At 41.3% G+C, this 23,446-nt stretch overlaps 1 protein-coding gene across 6 annotated transcripts in view; it reads right to left on the bottom strand.

Annotated features, from left to right (window-relative positions):
- Window positions 1-23,446, bottom strand: part of TRIM37 (tripartite motif containing 37) — a 124,185-nt gene that overhangs the window by 2,603 nt on the left and 98,136 nt on the right. For 3 of the 6 annotated variants that reach the window (XM_050764658.1, XM_050764662.1, XM_050764661.1), the window contains 3 exons: window positions 16,818-16,934; window positions 14,633-14,711; window positions 1,445-2,820 (listed from right to left, as the gene is read on the bottom strand). In XM_050764658.1, the coding sequence (XP_050620615.1) occupies window positions 2,742-2,820; window positions 14,633-14,711; window positions 16,818-16,934 (275 nt within the window). In that variant the 3' untranslated portion in view covers window positions 1,445-2,741. Of the gene's footprint in view, window positions 1-1,444; window positions 2,821-13,447; window positions 14,712-16,817; window positions 16,935-23,446 lie in introns of those variants that run through there. The other 3 variants (XM_050764660.1, XM_050764663.1, XM_050764659.1) reach the window with 2 other exon arrangements.

The raw sequence follows: 23,446 nt of genomic DNA, 5'->3' as shown, positions 1-23,446 counted from the left end.
GGGAAATAAAATCCTTGGATGGACATTTTCTTAAGCTTGGAACATTTAAAAAGATTTGCTAAATGCTGCTGTAACATTATTTTACCCCAGAAGAGAGGTATTTAGCCTTATACATATTCTCTTCATTAGCTGAAATGTGAGGAGAGGGAGTGGTGTTAGAATCCTAAAAGAGAAGAGGAACTGGACCTGCCAAGGACTAAGCGGTGGGTCATCAAATCTCCCAACTACTTCATTCTTAGAACTCTGCATCTAACCAAGCTTTCCCCTTTCGCATAGCCTCTTTGAGTTTCAAGCTAGAAGAAAGTAAGGAAATAATCAGGTGAGCTGTGGTGGAAAGCCTCCCAAGGATTGCTGATGGGTGAGTAAAGGAGATAGAGTCAAAAAGGAGAATGTGGGGAAGGGAAGTCACTTACGACACCTGCATCTGAAGGGAGGGAACTGACCTTACAAATGAGTCGACCTTGTCAATACACTGCACTGTTCTCCTCCTCTCTACCAGTAAGGCCTTTACAAATAATTTTACATAGTTTCAAAAATCTTCAATTCCTAATTCCCTAAATTCATTTAGTCCTTGGCATGACTTTATATAGAACCAAATGAAGCAACAATTGAGGAAAAAATAAAAGGTGAAGTTTTGAAAGAATGACATATTTGAAGGGGTTTACTAAAGCAGGGAATGACAGAAAAAGAACATTTTGATTAATAAGTGTTACATTTGAAAAAATTCCCTAAAATATAGTATTACTTAGATCAAAAGGAACACCTCTTTCTGAAGCAGCAGCACACAGCAAGACAGAAGGGAACTACTAGGTACGGTAAAATCATTTGAACATCATAGAAAACCCAAGTTACCAAATTATCAGAAATGACTGTCTGTGCTGACAAGCTGCATCACTGAGCATTTCCCCCACACCCGCCCCCGGTTGCTGTCAGTGTGCATCATTTCCTTTCCTTTCCTTTCCTTCTTTTGAGATGGAGTTTCATTCTGTCACCCAGGCTGAAGTGCAGTGATGTCATCGTGGCTCACCACAACCTCCGCCTCCCAGCTTCCAGCGATTTTCCCGCCTCAGCCTCCCGAGCATCTGGGATCACAGGCGCCACCACCAACAGGCGCCACCACCAACAGGCGCCACCACCACGCCCGGCTCATGGGAGAGGCGGGGTTTTCACCGTGTCGGCCAGGCTGGTGTCGAACTCCCGACTTCAGGTGATCCACCCGCCCACCTTGGCCTCCCAAAGTGCATCATTTTCTTTATCACTGCAAGGTTCCATCTGTTTTTTTTTTGTTTTTTTTTTTGAGACAAAAGTCCTGCTCTGTCACCCTGGCTAGAGTGCAGTGGTGCAATCTCAGCTCACTGCAACCTCTGCCTCCCAGGTTCAAGCAATTCTTGTGCCTCAGTCTCCCAAGATGCTGGGATTACAGGCGCGGGCTACCACGCCTGGCTTTTGTATTTTTAGTAGAGACCGGGTTTTGCCATGTTGGCCAGACTGGTCTTGAACACCTGACCTCAAGTGATCTGCCTGCCTTGGCCTCCCAAAGTGCTGGGATTTACAGGCGTGAGCCACCATGCCCGGCCCCATCTGTCATCTTAACAGCAATTAGTAAAGAACACTTTTTCTATTATGCTTTAGGGAACCTCCCTTTGCTTGGCCTAGGAATAACCTTATGGAAGATCCCTTATTTACATTTCAAATGTCACATTCTTTTCTGACAGCCCCAACTGTTGGCTTTAGGAAGAAGCGCTCTTCCCTGGGCAGTTGGTTGAGCCTGCCTCGCCTCTTATGCTGAGCTGTAGGATGCTGCCCCAGTCGTGCAACCTCCAGATGAGGGGTGTCCTCTCCTCATTGTGCAAACAAGGGCCCTCACACACAGGTTCTATTTGATTTTTATAATCTTGCTTTAGGACCAGGGAAACAAATGTGAAAAACTGTCAAGAATGATACACATTTGGAGAAGCCATTTTCCAAATGAGTAACTGGAGTTTAACTAAAGATGAAAAAGTTGTCCCTGCTAGTCATTACATTGAGTAGTATGACAGCTACAGGATTAGGGGTGGCCAGTTAAGCCAAATCGAATTGCTATGGGCTCACCAGGTCAAATGAAACCCAGTGGGAGGTGAGCCTATGGAGCAGTCTTTCCCAAATGCACACCAGGAGACACTGACTGACCTGAAGGTCTCGGGCAAGAACTCTGGCCAGCAGGGTCGGCAGAGCGGGAAGGGAGATTCCTGGTCAACATGCCAGCCAGAGAAAAGGATTTTAGAAAGAGAGCAGCCCGTACAGTTGATGTCCCAAACTACACTGTGGTTAATCTTATCATCTGCTCTTAAGCATCCCTAGGCAGAGTTCTAAAACTTCTATAAATCTAGACTATGAAGGCATGTATTGGTAGATGTGAGAATGAGAGGTAGAATGAGGAGAAATCTAAAAATAGTACCACATAAAGATTCAAATGAATATGCAAAAAAGAAAATAGCTCTTGGGGTTTTCTATTTCCCAAATTTCTCTCATCTTATCACCTTTATAATTTAAACATTAAAAAATTTAGATAAAAAATTAAAAATGGCTCATGATTTTCTGAATTCTGATTTTAGAATTATACTCATGTTTTACATTCAATAAAATATGTATTTTTTATATATATATATATCACAGCACTTCCAGCTTCCACTCTGGGATGTAGGGGTAGAAGGAGCATTTCTTCCACTCTTACAATGCAAATAAGCCAGATGAACTATAAATTAGGACTTTTTTTCGAATCCATTGGAAAGTTGAGGTTGCAGAGTAACCAAATGGCCCCAAACGGAGAGGGGCAGTTGCCTGCAAGGGGAGAGAAGACATTAGCACTAGTTTCGGTAGGGTCATTGTAAACAGACACTGAAAAGAACAGCCTTCCTAAAAGTGATGATTAGTGAAGGCAGAATATGGGCTGCAAGAGTGTGAAGACTCAGGGGCCTGCAGAAACTGAGGGAGTCGCCCTATCTTCCAGGCTTTTTCTTCACAATCTCTACCAGGGGCTCAGAGAAAACACTGGAAAGAGCCCTAAGAAGTGTCAGCTGTGACGCACACACCCAGGGGTATACAGCGGCCTTGGTCATGGGTAAAGGAACTTACCGTACGCTTTCTCTCATCTCACAGAACAAAAGCATTCTATGAGGGAAAAGGGGCACAAATACTGTTGCCGTCTGGACACTGGTGAAAAGTCACTGTGGCAGAGGGAAGAAAAGCCCCATCCCGGAGGAGGGGGCAGAAATACCACTGGTGGTGATGGTGAGGACACACCTCATCTGGAGGATGCGTGGCTGGGGCAGTAATTAGCTGGGAGGGGGCAAGTAAACGGAGACCCTCCCAAACCTAAGGACACAGTGCCTAAAACTGCAACTTAATCCAAGAACGCCAGCCCCTCCCCAGCCCCCGTTACACTTCAAGTAACAGCAGAGTATTTCCAGGAGGAGGACAGCAGAGCAACGGAAGCACAGAGAGAGACCCTCTCAGAGACACAGCACAAAGCTTCTGAGCCTGGAAACTCAGGGTCAGAAACACAGTGCTCTGGTATCCAACCCCAATCAGAAATACAACGTATCATCACAGGAACTCGAGACCACTAAGGAAAATCACAGCAAATCCAATCTTGAACCGTGCACAACTCCTAACTACTATTAGGTTGGAACAAAAGTAATTTTGGTTCTTGCCATTAAAAAATGCGAAAACCGCAATTACTTTTCCACCAGCCATAATACACTAATTCAACCTCTGCAACAAAGGTCTTAGCAGCAGGAAAGGCCTCCTCACTTTCAGGTGTAGACACTATTCACCAAAGTATCTTGTCCTATGTGAGATGTGTCGCTTTTAACAAAATATATAGAGCTATATGAAAAGCCACGAAGAAAACATTCTGAAGACATGAAACAATCATCAGAACCAGACTCAGGTAACAGATTTTGGAAGTGAGAGAGAACTTTAAAAAATTAAGGTTTTGGGAGGCCAAGGCAGGAGGATCGCCTGAGGTCTGGAGTTCAAGTCCAGCCTGGTCAACATGGCGAAACCCCATCTTTACTGAAAATACAAAAATTAGCCAGGCGTGGTGGTGCAAGCCTGTAGTCCCAGCTATTTGGGAGGCTGAGGCAGGAGAATTGCTCGAACCCAGAAGATGGAGGTTGCAGTGAGCCAACATCGCACCACTGCCCTCCAGCCTGGGTGACAGAGCGAGACTCTCTCAAAAAAAAAAAAAAAAAAAAGTTAATATGTCAAGAAAAATGGTGGATACTATGCAAGATCATATGGGTGATTACAGCAAAGCGATGGAACCTATAATTAAATAATAATAGAAACGTAAGACATGAAAAATACCACAACAGAGATGATGAATGCTTTTAGTTGGCTAATCAGTAGGTTCTAAACTGCTGAAAAGAAAATCAGTAAAACTTGAAGATAAGTTAACAAAAATTACCTTAACTGAAACACAACAGAAAAAAATGAAGGAAAAATAAAATCAACCCAGAACATAACATCCAAAAGCTGTGGGACAGTATCTGTGTAAAATATGCACAACTAGAATCCTAGAAGGAGAAGAGAAAGATAATGCCTCAGTCTCCCAACTAGTTAGGATTACAGGCATGCACCACCACGCCTGGCTAATTTTGGGCAGAAGATAATGAGCAGAAGAAATATTTGAAGAAATAATGGCTTAGAGTTTTCCAAAATTAATGACAGACACAAAACCACAGATACAAGAAACTCAGAGAACACCAAGCAAAGCTAGGCGAGGTGGGTGTCACACCTGTAATCCCAGCACTTTGCTTGGCTGAGGTGGGAGGATAGCTTAAACTTAGGAGTTCAAGACCAGTATGGGCAATGCAGTGAGACCCTCTCTGAAAAAAAAAAAAATTAGCTGGACATGGTGTGTCGCTTGCAGTCCCAGCTACTCGGGAGGCTGAGGTGGGAGGATTGCTTGAGACCAGGAGGGCTGAGGATGCAGTGAGCTGTGATTGTGCCACTGCTCTCCAGCCTGGGTGACAGAGCAAGACCTTGTCTCAAAAAAAAAAAAAAAAAAAAAAAAAAAAAGGGCTAGCCATAGTAGCTCACACCTGTAATCCTAGCACTTTAGGAGGCCGAGGCAAGTGGATCACTAGAGGCCAGGAGTTTGAAACCAGCTTGGGCAACATGGAGAAACCCCGTCTCTACTAAAAATACAAAAATTAGCTAAGCATGGTGGTGCACGCCTGTAATCCCAGCTACTAGGGAGGTTGAGGCACAAGAATCGTGTGAACCTGGGAGGTGGAGTTCACAGTGAGCTGAGATCGAGCCACTGCACTCCAGCCCAGGTGACAGAGCAGGACTCTGTCTCAAAAGAAAAAACAAAATCAAGACCGGGCCTGGTGGCTCACGCCTGTAATCCCAGCATTTTGGGAGGCTGAGGCCGGCGGATCACAAGGTCAGGAGTTCGAGACCAACCTGACCAACATGGTGAAATTCTTTCTCTACTAAAAATACAAAAAATTTTTGGGCGTGGGGGCGCATGCCTGTAATCCCAGCTACTCAGGTGGCTGAGGCAGGAGAATCACTTGAACCTGGGAGGCAGAGGTTGCAGTGAGCCGAGATTGCGCCACTGCACTCCAGCCTGGGCAACAGAGCGAAACTCTGTCTCAAAAAAAAAAAAAAAAAGAAAAAAAATCAGACCACACCAAGCAAGGTAAATACCAACCACACCACACCTAAGAAAAAGAAGTTTCCTGGCCAGGCGTGGTGGCTCACAGCTGTAATCCCGCACTTTGGGAGGTTGAGGCGGGCAGATCACTTGAGGTTAGGAGTTCAAGATCAGCCTGGCTAACACGGTGAAACCCCATTTCTACTAAAAATAAAGAAGATGAGCTGGGTGTGGTGGCGCACGCCTGTAATCCCAGCTACTTGGAAGGCTGAGGTAGAAGAATCACTTGCACCCGGGACGCGGAGGTTGCAGTGAGCTGAGATAGCGCTATTGCACTCCAGCTTGAGCAACAAGAGCAAAACTCTGTCTCAAAAAAAGAAAAAAGTTTCCTTCTAGTTGGTTACACTGGTGAATTCTACTAAACAGTTAAAGAATAAGGCCAGGCACGGTGGCTCATGCCTATAATCCCAGCAACTTGGGAGGCTAAGGTGGGTGGATCACCTGAGGTCAGGAGTTCAAGACCAGCCTGGCCAACATGGTGAAACCTTGTCTCTACTAAAAATACAAAAATTAGCTGGATGTGGTGGCAGGTGCCTGTAATCCCAGCTACTTGGGATGCTGAGACAGGAGAATCGCTTGAACCTGGGAGGTGGAGGTTGCAGTGAGCTGAGATAAAAATAATAATAATAATAAATAACACCAAATCTACGCCTTCTTTTCCAGAAAACAGAACACTCACTTTATTAGGTCAGCATTACTCTGACACCAAATCAGATGAAGACAGAAAATTTCAGACCAGTATCGCTCTGAATATAGATGGAAAAGTTCTAGGCAAAATATTAGCAAAACAAATACCATTACACACCTATTAGAATGGCTAAAAAATAGCTGGTTAGCTCAGTTGGTTAGAAGAAAAACCAAAACGAATGGCTAGAAAACTTCTGGCAGTGCCAAATGTTTGTGAGATGCAACTGGTACTTTCATGTGCTACTGATGGGAATGCAGAATGGTATGTCACTGTGGAGACTGGGCAGCGCCTCAGTAAAGACTCTACTTACCATATGACTCAGTGCAATGAGTGCTGATACCAACTACCCGGAGTTCGGTCAAACTGTACAGGTTATGGGCGAAGTTTTCCACAAGACTGCCCTCATTCCAGACACTAGCTCCGAGTTCCGGGATCCTGAGGCGACCCTCACTTTTGACCAGCTGATTACAAATTTGGGCATTTTTGCTATCCTACTCAGGTTTGATAATTGACTAGAACAACTCACAGAACTCAGAAATGCACTTATGATCAGAGTTTCATTATGACAAAAGGTTACAAATAAGCCAGCTAAAGGGAGAAATACATAGGGTGAGGCCTGGGAGAGTCCCAAATGTGAAGGCCCCTTGACTTCAGGACAACTTACTCTCCAGGCACACTGATACATTTCCCTGGTTGACAGTGCTCTGTACTTACATATTTTATAAAAATATGTAAGAGTTTCCCTCTTATTTAGAATGCCTTTCTCTGACAGAAGCCTAGCTCTCATTAGCTATGATATATGTATGTACTTGTTCAACCCTAATATACAAGTAGCTTGTATAAATAAGAGGGAAACTCACTCGCTTTAGTGTCCAGTTTTTTTTTTTTGTTTTGAGATGGAGTTTCACTCCTTTTGCCCAGGCTGGAGTGCAATGCCACGATCTCGGTTCACGGCAACCTCTGTCTACCAGGTTCAAGTGATTTTTCTGCCTCAGTCTCCCAAGTAGTTGGGATTACAGGCATGCACCACCACGCCCAGCTAATTTTGTATTTTTTGTAAAGATGGGGTTTCTCCATGTTGGTCAGGTTGGTCTCAAACTCCCGACCTCAGGTAACCCGCCTGCCTTGGCCTCCTGAAGTGCTGGGATTACAGGCGTGAGCCCCCGTGCCTGGTAAGTATCCAGATTTTTACTGGAACTTCCTTATGTAGGTGTAACCATCACTGGCAGTGAGTCGGACTGGACTATCACATGGTTCAGAGCCCAGCTCTCTAATGACACCCACAGCATTTCTGGTGTAGCCAGCCCCAATCCTGGGTCATCTCATTAACATAAACTAGCAAGAGCCACCATAAATAACTCCTATCACTTGGGGAATGCCAAGGATTTAGAGGGCACTTCCCAGGAACTAGGACAAAGGCCAGATTCTCTATTACATACCCAGCAATCCCGCCCCTAGGCATGTATGGTTTGGCTGTGTCCCCACCCAAATCTCATCTTGAATTCCCACGTATCGTGGGAGGGACCCAGTGGGAGGGACCCAGTGGGAGGTAAATGAATCACGGGGGCAAGACTTTCCTGTGCTGTTCTCATGATACTGAATGTCTCATGAGATCTGATGGTTTTATAAGGCGGAGTTTCCCTGCACAAGCTCTCTTGTGTGCCACCATGTGAGATGTGCCTTTTACCTTTTGCCATGATTGTGAGGCCTCCCCAGCCACGTGGAACTGTAAGTCCAATAAACCTCTTTCTTTTGTAAAATGCCCAGTCTCGAGTATGCCTTTATCAGCAGCATGAAAACAGAATACAGCATGTAACACTAGAGAATAAAAGCTTACACTCACACAAAAACCTGTACCCAAATGTTTACAAGAGTCTAATCATCCTAAACTAGAAATAACCCAAATGGGCAAAGGAATAAACAGTGGTGTATCCACACAGTGGACTACTACTACTCAGCAATAAAAAAGAATGAAGTGCTGATTCACACAAGATGAGTGAAACTTAACTGCACTTTGTGAAGCAAGAGGCCAAACTGTGATCCCATTTACATGACTCTGTGGAAAAGCAAAAACTAAAAGGGCAGAGAACAGATCAGATCAGATCAGTGGTAGCCAGGAGCTGCGGGGGAGGGAGGTGGTTACCTGGAAAGGGCCAGCACAGGGGAATTCTGGGGGTGACTGAAATGTTCTGTATAGTATTGTGGTGGCGAATACATGACATTTGTTGAAACCCACAGAACTGTATGCCAGAAAGACTGAATTTTAATGTATGTAAATTTACAAATTAACCAGGATATGTGGGGGAGGACAGAATGTAGACCATAACAGATGAACCTAACTGTTACACCAACGAGGCACAATATCACAATGAAGGGAATGGGAAAGAAAAGAATTAATGTAATTTTGAATCTAAGGACCTAAATATCTTTGAAAAAAATGTTATGACACGATACTGAAAAGCTAAAGACTAAAAGAACTGTATACAAGCACTGTATTTTAGGTGGTAAATTTGTTTTTTGTAGGGCACAGCCTGGAATCCACAGGAGGCCAACGGTTCTGAAGCTACTTGTATATTCGAGTTGAGCAAGTGCATACATGCATCATAGCTAATGAGAGCTAGGCTCCTGTCAGAGAAAGGCATTCTAAATAAGAGGGAAGACCAGAATGAGGCCTCTGGAGTTGAACTGTTACCAGTGTATACTCACAGTCATAGTGACACACACACACAGATATGTACAGAAATACATATAAATGTGTGTATTTGCATGAGTAACTATACAGTTGGCCCTCTATATCTTTGCTTTCTGCATCCATGGAGTCAACCAACAATGGACAGAATTTATTTTTAAAAAAATAGCACAACAATAATTTACATTGTATTTATTTACATTGTATTAGGTATTATAGGTAATCCAGAGATGATTTAGTGTATCTGGGAGATCAGGTGTGGTGGCTCACACCTGTAGTCCCAGCTACCTGACAGGCTGAGGTGGGAGGATTGCTTGAGCCCAAGAGTTCATTGCTGCAGTGAGCTATGCACAGCTGCACCCCAGCCTGGGCAACAGAATGAGACCCTGTCTCAAAACCAAAACAAAGTATCCAGGAGGATGTGCATAGGTTATATGCAAACACTATGCCATTTTATACAAGGGACTTAAGCATCTGTGGACTTTGGTATCCACAGAGGGTCTTGGAACCAATTCCTCACAGATACTGAGGAACAGCTGTCTATATGCATTTTCTTTCTTTCTTTTTTTTTTTTTTTTTCTTTTTTGAGATGGAGTTTTGCTCTTGTTGCCCAGGCTGAAGTGCAATGGTAAGATCTCGGCTTACCGTAACCTCCACCTCCCAGGTTCAAGCAATTCTTTCTCAACCTCCCGAGTAGCTGCGTTTACAGGCGTGTGCCACCACATCTGGCTAATTTTGTATTTTTAGTAGAGATGGGGTTTCTCCATGTTGGTCAGGCTGGTCTTGAACTCCTGACCTCAGGTGATCCACCTGTCTTGGCCTCCCTGAGTACTGGGGTTAGAGGCATGAGTTGCTGTGCCCAGTCATACATTTTCTCTTTTTTGAGACAGGGTCTCACTCTGTCACACAGGCTGAAGCGCAGTGGCACGATCTTGGCTCACTGCAATCTCTACCTCCCAAGCTCAAGTGATCCTCCTACCTCAGCCTCCCAAGTAGCCGGGACCACAGGTGCGCACCACTACACTCAGCCAATTTACATTTTCTATGTATCCCCTGAGTGGGACTAGAAGCAGTGACAGTCTAATAATAATAAATACGTGGCATCCAAATCTTTGTTTCTAAATAGCATTCTCCAATAATAAGAACCATGGTTCTCCAGGAAGTGGTTAATTCCATGGCTAGGGTAGGTATCTTGTGATGTCAGAAAGCAAAGAAATGCTTAACAACAACAACAACAAGAATGAGACATATGAAAAGGGCACAGGAGCCAATCTGGAAGAGTTTCCAATGGCTGAAACCAGAACAAGCCAAGCTACAAAATATTAACTCAAAAACAAAATAAATATCCATCATATATAGATATATAAAGTAGCTGATATAAATAAGTAGCTGAAATTACAAAAACGGGGAAGAAAGGACTTGTCCTTACAGCATTCTAACAAAAAACATAGAAGAAATTAAGGAATTAGAAAATTACCATTAAAACATTACAGTAACAATTTCCATATGCAAGATCAACTACTAGGTGCTAAAATTAGTAAGTGAGAGTTTTGGCCGGGTGCCGGGCGCAGTGGCACATGCCTGTATCACAGCACTTTGGGAGGCTGAGGCGGGAGGGTCGCTTGAGCCCAAGAGCTCAAGAACCCCATCTCTACAAAAAACACAAAAATTCTCCCGGTGTGACTGCGCATGCCTGTAGTCCCAGCTACTCAGGAGGCTGAAGTGGGAGGATCGCTTAAGCCCAGGGGTTTGAGGCTTAGTGAGCTGACATCGCGCCACCACAGAATAGGTAACAAAGCCAGACTCTGTCTTCCAAAAAAAAAAAAAAAAAAAAGTTTAATAGAAACAAGGTATCTGCATAGTTTCAAAGTATCTGCCCCAAATATTTAGTAATTACAAAGGGGTAAAAACGTAAATCTATAGTAAGAAATCCTCACAAAGGCTGGGCGCGGTGGCTCACGCCTGTAATCCCAGCACTTTGGGAGGCCAAGGTGGGCGGATCACAAGGTCAGGAGATTGAGATCATCCTGGCAAACATGGTGAAACCCCATCTCTACTAAAAATACAAAAAAAATTAGCTAGGAGTGGTGGCGGGCGCCTGTAGTCCCAGCTACTCGGGAGGCTGAGGCAGGAGAATGGCGTGAACCTGGGAGGCAGAGCTTGCAGTGAGCTGAGATCCAGCCACTGCACTCCAGCCTGGGCGACAGAGCGAGACTCCGTCTCAAAAAAAAAAAAAAAAGAAATCCTCTCAAAAAAAAAAAAAAAAGAAATCCTCACAAACACCACCTTAACCAAGTAATCTCACCGTTTAGTTCACCAATAAAAAATATCAACATCAGGGCTGGGCACAGTGGCTCATGCCTCTAATCTAGCACTTTGGGAGGCCAAGGCAAGTGGATCACTTGAGGTCAGAGTTCGCGACCAGCCTGGCCAACATGGTGAAACTCCGTCTCTACTAAAACACAAAAATTAGCTGGGCGTGGTGGTGCGTGCCTGTAATTCCAGCTCCTTGGGAGGCTGAGGCAGGAGAATGAATTGAATCAGGGAGGCAGAGGTTGCTGTGAGTCAAGATCATGCCACTGCACTCCAGCCTGGCCGACACAGTGAGACCCTATCTCAAAAAAAAAAAAAACCCCAACATATCAACATCAGGCCAGGAGCACACCTGCAATCTAGCCTGCAATCAACCTAGCACTTTGGGAGGCTGAGGCAGGGGGATCGTTTTGAGCTCAGGAGTTGGAGACCAGCCTGGGCAACATGGTGAAACCCCATCTCCACAAAAAATAGGAAAATTAGCCAGGTGTGGTGGTGGACACCTATAGTCCCAGCTACTCAGGAGGCTTAGGTGGGAGGATCACTTGAGCCTGGGAAGCATAGGCTGCAGTGAGCCAAGCTGGTGCCACTGCATTATAGCCTGAGTGACACAGTGAGACTCTGTCAAAAAAAAAAAAAAAAAAAAAAAAAATATATATATATATATATATATGTATATTGATATATCAACATCATATCCCCCCTGATGTGATGCACTGAGAAGGGCCTTCTCAATAATGCATAACCTCAATTTAATATAAGAAAGCATCTGACAAACCCAAATAAGAAGAACATTTAAGAAAATAACACATCCTCTTCAAAAATATCAAGGTCATGAAAGCAAGGAAAGGCGGAGGAGCTGTCACATACTGAAGGATCCCAAGGAAACATGGCAACAAAATACAACGTGGGATCCTAGACCGGATCCTAGAACAGAAAAAGAACATTTGTGAAATAATGGTGGAATCTGAACAAATTCTGTAATTTGGTTAACAATATTATAACCAGGATTAACTTCTTAGTTTTGATCACCATTCTGTAATTATGTAAGGCATTAACAAAAGGAGAAGCTGGGCAGAGGGTATATGGAAACTCTTGTACAATTTTTGCAACTCTTTTGCAAATCTAAAATTATCTCAAAATTAAAAGCTAAAAACAAAGAATAATCTTTAGGTTTTAAATTATTTGGTATCAGAATGTTGGGTTTGGTGCAAGCGAGATAAAGTGGAAAAGGCACTAGACCAGCAGTTCACCCCATCCCTGCCAGTGGTATTGAACCTTAAGAGAATCATACAACCTCCCCGAAACTCAGGCTCCACGGCCAAACAGGTTTGATATACAACTCATCTACCTCAAAGGTTACTTAAGGATCAATGTCACAAGTAGTTAAAGTTGTCCAGAAAGGACATGTTCATGGACAACACAAGCATTAATATATCTCTAGCCCTAAGAGAAAACTCTATTCAGGAGAGATTTTCCAGGAATGAACTTGAGATAAAACACTAAATACAGAAGCAAGGTAACAGTAGACAGTTCTTCGGCAAAAAAGGAGAGGTTACAAAATTAAAAATAAAAAAACATGCTGAGGGCTCTATCAGGGTACAGAAAGAGCAAAAAAGTAGGACAAGCAGAGAGTGGAGTAACTGGTTCTTTTCCTGTGCCTTTTCCTTCCCTCTCTGCTACCTAAATGTTAGCACAGCAAACTACATCAAGCAAGAGAGGAAACAGCGGTGTTCCCGGCATCACCGAGGAACTCGGAGCAGCCTTAGTATATAAGACAGCTGGGCAACGAGGGAGAAACTACTGTCCTGTCCTAAAGCGAACAGGTCTGAACTAAAAGCTATCATCTCTGAAGAAACCTTTTGGTCTTTCAGGTTTATTCTAATTTTAGAATGACTGGGATGGATGCTAGGCATCACTCCTCACCATGAGACTAAACACAAAACAAACTAATCAAATGTTTGGATCTTCTCTACACTACTAAACAGCCACAGTCAATGAGTAGAAAAAAGGGGTTTCTGGTCCCAATTTAATAAATAGCAGAGGCATATTTTCTCAAGTTGATTTTATTAACAAAAAGTGCAAACTATTTTGAACAAAAGTAAACTATGAGTCACAGCATTCAGCAAGACATAAGACACGGAATAGTGAACAATATTCACTAAGTAAAATACAGCAGATGAGATGTTGCCCACATGTATATTTAATTATTCATGCTTTTTCAATAGTCTCTTAGTCAACTTTCAGTGTAATTTTCACAAATATATAGCAACTCAAACACAAATGCAGGAGCACAATGCAAAGTGTGGCAACTGTTTTGGGCTAATTATGAGTACGAAAGAAAACCTTATACCACAGTTTCACATTCATGTAAGCCACTGTGCAACATGAATGAGTCTTTAAAGGTGCTGACACTGAAATCAATGTACAACTAATGAAAATAAACAAGGGGCTTTAAAATATTTGCTGCACTATAGTCGTATGGTAAGAGGCAGAAAAAATGAAAGGATTTTAAATAATCTTACATGTGTCTACAGGTCCAGGAACGTTAACGAATCCAGGTGAACTTAATTCATTTAAAATTACATGTGCAGAAGTCACACAACAGAAAGATTCCATGCCATTAAACAGTGTGCCTGTGCCTGAACAAGTGAGAGAAGATACACACTCCAAAAAGGAGATTCAGTCTAGTGTTACTTCAGTTATTCACATAAAGTGTCTACAGGGCAGAATCTCTTCATAAGCAACTGTTCTGTTCACTAATCTACAGGAACTAATGGAACTGTAATTAAACTGTAATTAAAACCCCAAATATAAAGGTGATTATTTAAACACAACTAAGCTCTAGCCAAAGACAGAAGAGCACCAATGCCAGGCAGGTTACTGATGGCATGCAGGGCCTAGAGGTACATTTTCTGGCAGTTAATCAGCCTTCTGCTGTAATAGACAAACTGCCTTTTGTGAATGTACAAATTTGCTAAATTAATAGAGAACTACATTGCTATTTCCTCACATTACAAAGAACTCTTCCCATACTGTTTTTGCCATGTGCTACTGCTGTCTTAGACTAAACTGTGCCACCTTCCAACAGTTTCCAAATTACTATTTCAGGTCGAGATAATGAAAAAATAAGACCAAATCTGATTATCTGACTGATGACAAATTTGAGCACCAACTACAGCAAAATTCAGGGTCAAGGTAGCTTGCAAGTCAGTTCTCTTGATTTGGCAATTACCTTCCACTGTTTTCATCTGGATTGAAGCTGAGATCTTCAGGGCCTATTTGTTCACCATCAGGAAAACTGGAATGTGTATCTATGATTGAAAAATAGATAAATAAACCATTTTAAATTTAAAAGCATATAATATAACAAGGGGAGTATTTTCCTTCTCAAGTCTTTAAATGATCTTACCAAATACGTTATTTAAGCGATAAAGGTGTGCTGAGTTGTGAACAAATCTCTGTCTTCAGAGAATTTGTGATCTGAGTCAGGTATAATCAAACACAAAGGAAAAATAAAGGAGAAAAAACAAAATGTGTAATAGACCCACAATTAAAAGATGACAGGAACTGTCTCATTTTGTCCTCCTGGGGACAATCTGGGGAGTTTAAGAAGGGAACAAGAAGCAATGATGTATATTCTCAAGATTCAAGACCTTATAAACATAAAACATATTTCAAAGCCAATTAAACTATGCATGCAAATATCACTACAAAACCACCAGCACTCCAAATAACTGGTTCTGTATTGAAACATATTCCAAACATATTCTGTATTAAAACATATTCCAAATGCTTGGTTCTGTATTGAAAAAGATACCAGAACACCAGGAAAATATGTAAAATATAAAGCAGACAATTAGCAAAGGCTTGATAATGTTGTCACTCCAGGATATCTTGCAGAGGAATGCTCAGATTGATTATTAAGGCCTCTGGGTAACTTTAAATGTGTATTTCTCTAACTTGACAGGATATCCTTTTCTTGATTAATCTGTATTCCAGAAAACTGCTTCACAGCAGAATGCGTATGGTATATCCACATGACAGAATATTAGGTTGCCATAAAAAATGAAGTTTATGAAATTTTAAATAACATACAAATATATTTAAGTGAAAAAAGCAGAATACAACACTATTTATAAAATATTTAGGTAGGGCTGGCACAGTAGCTCACACCTGTAACCCCAGTACTTTGGGAGGCCAAGGTGGGCAGATCACCTGAGGTCAGGAGTTCGAGACCAGGCTGGCCAACATGGCAAAACCCTGTCTCTACTAAAAATTACAAAAACTAGCTGGATGTGGTAGCACGTGCCTGTAGTCCCAGCTACTCAGGAGGCTGAGGTGGGAGAATTGCTTGAACCTGGGAGGCAGAAGTTGCAGTGAGTTAAGATTGTGCCACTGCACTTCAGCCTGGGAGACAAAGCAAGACTCTACCTAAAAAAAAAAAAGAAGAAGAAATGCAAATAAGAACAGAAGAAAACAAGGTAAAATACTAACATTAGGTTTCTCTTGTTGAGTTTTTTCCTAATAACTTTTTTGGAGGTAGGAGGGAATAAAAATTGATTTCACAATCTGCATGTATTTCTAAGTTATGTTTGTTTTAAAAGGTTAAAGTTATCCTACAGTAGGCTAGAAAAATCTCAGAAAAGGAAAAAAATCCAAACATCTGCAATCTCCCCAGGGTTGGCAATCATTTCCTGTGAAGGGTAGATAGTAAATATTTAGGCATTGTAGACCACAAACGGACTCTGTTGAAAATTCTTCTTTGGGCCGGGCGTGGTGGCTCATGCCTGTAATATCAGCACTTTGGGAGGCCAAGGCAGATGATTCATGAGGTTAGGAGTTTGAGACCAGCCTGGCCAACATGGTGAAACTCCATCTCTATTAAAAATACAAAAAAATTAGCCAGGCGTGGTGGTGTGTGCCTATAATCCCAGCTACTTGGGAGGCTGAGGCAGGAGAATCACTTGAACCCAGGAGGCGGAGGTTGCAGTGAGCCAAGATCATGCCACGGCACTATAGCTTGGCAACAAAACAAGACTCTGTCTCAGGGCAAAAAAAACACAAAACTCTTCTTTCTTTTGCTTGTTTTTTTAAGACTCTTTACAAAGTAAAAACCATTCTCAGGTCACAGACTACACAAAAGCAGGTTGTGGACCCCTTCTCTACCCAGTAAGTAGCACTCATTAGGTGCAACTCAGCCAAATATTACCAGCTGTGTTTTTTCAGTACTCACCATAATAGTTTACCAAAGAATATTGTCTCGTAAATGACAATAATTAAAAAAAAAAAAAAAAAGAAGTAGAAGCAGAAGAAGCAAAAGCAGCAGAGCGGAAGAAGCAGAAGTAGCAGCAGAAGAAGAAAGAGAAGCAGCAGCGGCGGTTTTATTAATCTGTGTAAAATGACATCATGTGCTGCACCTTCATCCGGGGGCTGTGTCATGGCCATGAAAGAGTCGTGAAACCCGCCCACGCTGGTGTGCTCTTCCTGCTCCTCATTCTCAGTGTCACATTCAATGTCACTGTCGCTACTCATTCCTGGCAGGAAGGAAGGAGAACATGTTTCTGAAAAGAAACCACCGTAAGTGAAAGGAAACAGATCTCCTTAACTACTAAACTGAGATTCCTATTGAATTTTACATAGAATGCCAAGAATTCAACAAACTAAACACAACAAAACAAAGACAAAAGTAACCACACAAACCTCGATTCTCTTTAGCTATTTAGAGCGGTGGTTTTATTTTTGTTCTCAAAGTTTAAAATTGCCCTTTCCATAGTACCTGAAAGTTATCATTTGAAACCAGCATTAATTTCATTATACTGATAATATTTTTTTTCCAAATCAAACACTGTTTATTTTTTCAGTCACAAGAGATAACAGGAACTCTTTTAATCCTGATTCATTATAGACATAATTATAGTCCCTAGCCTAAAACATAAATATAAATGTGTTATACAAATCCACATGTTAGATGAATATTAGAAATTCTGGCAGTTCTAATAATAAATTAGTTTGTATTAATTGGGCATCTAATTTTTTTGTGTATGCCGGTTGATTTTTATTTATTTTTATTTTTTGAGAGACAGGGTCTCGCTCTGTTACCGTAGGCTGGGCTGCAGTGGCCTGATCATAGCTCACTGCAGCCTCAAACTCCTGAGCTCAAGGGATACTCCTGCCTTAGCCTCCCAAGTAGATAGGTCCACAGGTACATGACACATACCTGTGTCATGTATGTACATAGCAGGGCATGCCCTGCTAATTTAAACATTTTTTAGAGGGATAGGGTCTTGCTATAATATGTTGCCCAGGCTGGTCTCGAACTCCTGACTTGAGAAGAGATCCTCCCACTTCAGCCTCTTAAAATGCTGAGATTACAGGCCACTGTGCCTGGCCACATCAGTTGATTTTTAAAAGAACAATTCTATAAAAAGTATTTGTTTCAGCAAGATAGCAATCAAGAAAACCTGAAAATCTTTCTGCTACAAATCCTTACAAATAGCCAGATAAAATATAAATGTAAAACATTATTTTAATGAATAAGCACATTAAAAGGCAGAAAGGAAATCCCCAAGTGTCAGAAACAAAGAAGGATAAGGAACTTTCATTAGTGGATCAGGGCCCACGGTTGCCCTGGAGAGTTTCATATGAGGATTTTTAAACACTGCCTTGGGATAGAAAAATGAACCCCCTACAGAAAGGGAATTGAAAGTGAGACTAAAACTCCACCCCCTACATAATGTTAAAATTTTTGTTTTCTTGAGACAGGGTCTCACTCTGTTACCCAGGCTGAATAACAGTGGTGCAACCATGGCTCACTGAAGCCTTAACCTCCCAGGGCTCAGGTGATCCTCCCACCTCAGCCTCCCAACAGGTCTGTGCCATCACATCTGGCTAGTTTTTGTAATTTTTTAGTAGAGATGGGATTTTGCCATGTTGCCCAGACTGGTCTTCAACTCCTGAGCTAAAGTGACCCACCCGCTTTGGCCTCCTAAAATGGTGGCATTACAGGAATGAGCCACCATGCTTGGCCAATGCTAAAATTTCTATTAAAGAATAGACCAGAAAAATGTCTGCCTACTGGCATAGGAAAACAGCAAGGAATTTTGTCTGTTTCTACTGGGCTCTGAAGAGGGGGAAAAAAGTCTTACCTCAAAATTCAAAGTAAGATTTACGTGCCTAATTTAGGTTTGGGATTTAAGGTTGAGGTTCAAATTTCAAGAAATTGACATAAAAATTGTTCAGGAGCTAGTGTTATTTGAATAAAGCAAAAGTAAAATCCTCTCTGGAAGGAAGGTTCTAGGTACAATGGAGTAAGCACATTCCACTCTATCTTTCCCACTGAAAGTAGCAATAAAACCTGGAGAGATGGGTGGCATAGTTATTTAAGGATATTCATAGTTATTTACTTTGAAAAGTAAATAGAAACAGGCATACTGATGAAGCCGGAATTTGAATGACAACAAAACTGGCAGATTAATATAAGACCCAGAGTCTTATTTGAAAAAAAAAAAAAAAAAAAATCCTAATGAAAATGTCCAGGATACAACCCCAAATAACTCAGCATATGAAAAACCAGGAAAAGACAGCCAACAAACATCAATGATAAGATGACACAGATGTTTGGATTTAAGGGCTTTAAAGCCAGATAAAATGCTCATCAGCCAGGCCTGGTGGCACATGCCTGTAGTCCCAGCTACTTGAAAGGCTGAGGCAGGAGGATCACTTGAGCCCAGGAGGTTGAGCCTAGCCTGGGCAACTTAGCAAAGCCCCAACTCTACCAAAAAAAAAGAAAAAAAAAAAAGAAAATTAAAAATTAGCCAGGCACACAGTGGTGCACACCTGTGATTGTCCTAGTTTCTAGGGAGGCTGAGGAGGGAGGCCCACTCGAGCCCAGGAGTTCAAGGCTGCAGTGAGCTGTGATTGTACCATTGTACTCCAGCCTGGGCAACAGAACACAATACCCTGAGGAACAGAGGAAGGAAGGAAGAATTAAGAAACAAGGGGATAAAGGGACTGGTCTAAACTGTGTCAAATAGAGTGCCGTAGAGATAGCAAAAATAACAAAGAAGAGACAACAGATAACAGGAAAAAAGTTAGAACTTAAAGTATAATTAAAAAGAAAAAAAAGGAAAAAAGATGAAAATTTTGTAGAATTATAAAAAACATTCTGAATTAAATAAAAATATACCAAAATTTGTGGGATGTGACTATAGCAGTGCTTAAAATGAAAAGTATGCCATTAAGTGTTTATATTAGAAGAGAAAATATCTCAAATCAATAATCTAAACTACTACTTTAAGAAACTAGAAAAAGGAAATTAAACCCAAAGCAAGTAAAAGGAAGGAAATAATAAAAAAAAATAATAAAATCAGCAGAAAAACAAAAAAGCCACAATGAAACAAAATGGTGTTTCTTTGAAAAGATCAATAAAGTTAAAAAAGCCTCTAGGTAGATTCACTAACAAAAAAAAGAGCAAACAAAATTTCCAATATCAGGAATGAAAGAGGACATCAACTACAGATTCTATAAACAGTAAAATATAATAAAATACTATAAATAACTGTATGCTCATGAAACCAAAAACAGATGAAATGAGCAAATTCTTTCATTGCTATAAACTACCAAAGCTTACTCAAGGAAAAATAGATGGGTATTTTAACTTTTAAAGAAATAAAATCTGCTTTAGTTAAAAAAGCTTCCAACGAAGGCAACTGTGGCCCCACATGGCTTCAGTGGTGCACTCTTCCTTTTCTGTTCTCAAGAAGAGTTTGGTTAGCATTATTTCTGCCTTAAATATTTAGAAATTGTCTCCATCTTCAGCAAAGAAAAAAAAAAAAAACTTTCCTGTTCTAAAAGTGAAGAGTTTACAACAATTTAATGAAGTAGATGAAAAAGAAAAAGAGCAGAGACCATTAAAGAGGCTTTTCATTAAGAGGCCAAAACTAGCTAGTTGTGTGAAGTACCACCTCCACCTTGTGGCCCTTCATGGAACTGTTGCTGAAAACACTAAAACACACAGAGTTGAACTTCAAGGCACAAATTTGATCTCCTAGTGTTTCTGAATTCCTGACAAACACCAATCTTCAGGATTCAAACACAATGAAATGGAACTCTCTGGAATTCCCAAAATCTACATTATTCTTTAAAAGAAGTTATTAAATATATTTTTCAAACTCTTTATTCATTACATGTGTATCTTTTTTCTTTTTTTTGTTTTTGAGACGGAGTCTCCTTCTGTCACCCATGCTGGAGTGCAGTGGCGCCATCTCTGCTCACTGCAACCTCCACCTCCCAGGTTCAAGCAATTCTCCTGCCTTAGCCTCCCGAGTAGCTGGGATTACAGGCATGTGCCACCACGCCCAGCTAATTTTTTTGTACTTTTAGTAGAGATGGGCTTCACCATATTGGCCAGGCTGGTCTCGAACTCCTGACCTTGTGATCCACCGCATCCAGCCTACATGTGTTATCTTTAAAAAAAAATCATTTAATTAGTATTTGTAAGAACTGAGGCCTATAGTGAATATTCAAATGCTAGACTGCATGTGGGTATTACTGGCTAGTATGTGAATAATGTAACATTTAGAACTCAGTAAGGTTTATAGTACTGTGCAGAATCACAAAATGCCAATATAAGGATTTTGCTTCAAATTCTATTTCTTGGAACACCACTTAATTTTTATTAAGTATACCATGTGTAAACTCATTAATATTTACTTAGCAGACAGGGCCATGAACACACACAAAATGGCAATATTTATAATGAAGACTGATTTGTAATCACTTCTTTCCAAGGAGCTACTGTTGACCTTAACCTTTGATTCCAGGTATCAGTATTTCTAGTTTTTACTTTCAACTTGCCCTAAGTAGATTCCTTCAAATCAGTAATGTTTCTGTGTTGTTAAAACTAATTCTAATAAGACAATTAGAATAATGCTTTCCATTTATTAAACTTCTTGAGTACTTTTTCTCAGAATTCAAAAAAAAAGTACATTTCCCAAGAAATGCTAGGAAGAAGTTCATGCATGAAAACACCTGGTCTTTTATCAAGTACTAAGATCTGGAAGTTTCCTACCTTTGTGAATGTAAAGAAAAAGACAAACTGCTGGATGTCAATGACAGCAATTACTATTAATTGTAACATACTATTAATTGTTAAGAAGCTTCAGAGATTGTTAATGCAAAAGAAATCTGCATCTTATTACTCTATCCATCACCTACCGTATTTTTGAGTACCTACTATGTATGTGCTCAGTAAAGCTAACTTGAGTTATAACTCCCTTAAATCAAGTTGCTCAAATTTCAGATGCTATGGAAAATATATGAACCACCTGGTACAGATGACACTTTGTATTCTAGTCACTAACAATTTATCTGCCTTTCTCCTTTCTCCTTTCCAAGAGGACCCTGATATTGTTCAGGTATTTTCCCTCTTCCACATAGCCATGTGGAATGAGTTGGGGAGGGAGACCAAATAACTGGACTTGGCTGGCTGGGCGCGCGGTGGCTCATGCCTGTAATCCCAGCACTTTGGGTGGCCAAGGCAGGCAGACTGCCCGAGGTCAGGAGTTCGAGACCAGTCTGGCTAACATGGCGAAACCCCGTCTCTACTAAAAATACAAAAATTAGCCAAGCATGGTGGCAGACACCTGTAATCCCAGCTACTTGGGAGGCTGAGGCAGGAGAATCGTTTGCACCTGGAAGGTGGAGGCTGCAGTGAGCAGAGATCATGCCACTGCACTCCACCCTGGGCGACAAGAGTGAAACTCCATCTCCAATAAATAAATAAATGGACTTGGCCAATTTTCCTTGACAGTGGTTGACGAGATCGAAGAGGAAGTTGTCGAGGTGCTTTGAGAAAGGTTTTCCTTGTTGCTAGAGATTATAGAGTAAATCAATCCTCTCCTACTCCCAGAATGCTGTTCTGACTCTGATGTCTAGAACTGCAGCCAACATCTTACCGCCCTGAGAAGAGCTAAGCCTCTCACTCAGAATGGCAGGGCAAAAGATAAAACAACCCCAACCCCTGCCCTCCAACACACACACACACACACAAAACAAGTTCCTGATGACTCTGAGCAGCTAAATTTTCTAATCCTGAAACTGCTCTAACCAGAGTTAGGTGTACCTTCTTATTATTGAGAGACTAGTTAATATAAAAGAGTTAACTTTCCTTTTTGTTCAAGTCAGTTAATTTTTTGATGAATTTTGTTAAAGGCATCTTAATCATTACCCTAAATGATCAGCAATGGCAGGCCATCAGACTTTGTATTCCTCTTAAAGAGGCCACCAGCAAGGTTTTTAACAGGCATGCCAAGGCTTTTCCCTGGATGGTATTTTGAGTACCCCTGATTTAACTGAAGGGGGTTTGTGCTACTTCAGCAAGAACTGAGAGAGCAAAGCCTTCAGTTTTACAAAGAACAAGAAATAAACTGGCCTACCTACAGTTGTGCAGGTTATCAATTGAAAGAAAAAATAAGTCAACCTTTTCAGCATCAGGTCATTAAACCAAAGACTAATACAACCAAAGGTTATCCCATATGGTTCTAGTAAAAAGGAAAAGGCCTATTTACGTTTATAACTAAGAAAAAAGTTATTTTTAAACTGATGCTTAAGAGCAGTTAAGAGACACTTTAGTAGTCCCAAATTCCCAACCAGTACCACAAACAATGGCTTAAAGTCCTTCAGACAACCTTCTCTGAGAGAGAGAGAACCCCACAGTGATCTGACACAGAATGTCTTTTTGTATTTGGCTAAAATAAAGAGTCTTGTTTTTCCTAAGCATGGATACAAGACAAACCCATTCAACTGTCTACTAAAGCTTACAGGTATATAAGGGTTTCCTGAGAACTTGCTCTTGCTGATGATAGAATAATACTGGCAACAGTGAGCAAGGCCACATTCTCCTCGAGAAACAAAGCTGATTACAGGAGGCACAGGGCTTCCTTTGTCTCCTGCACTACCTTCTCTCAGCCTCATCAGTTAGTCTGCTTCTCACAGTCTATCCTGGGACTCTGGAGGTAAACAAGCTGTTCAGATACCAACAAATTAC

The sequence above is a fragment of the Macaca thibetana genome, chromosome 16 (assembly GCF_024542745.1).
Source record: "Macaca thibetana thibetana isolate TM-01 chromosome 16, ASM2454274v1, whole genome shotgun sequence".
In the NCBI taxonomy this organism is placed as follows: Eukaryota; Metazoa; Chordata; class Mammalia; order Primates; family Cercopithecidae; genus Macaca; species Macaca thibetana.
The sequence above is the reverse complement of the archived record's forward strand: the minus strand, read 5'-3'. Positions and strand labels throughout refer to the sequence as shown.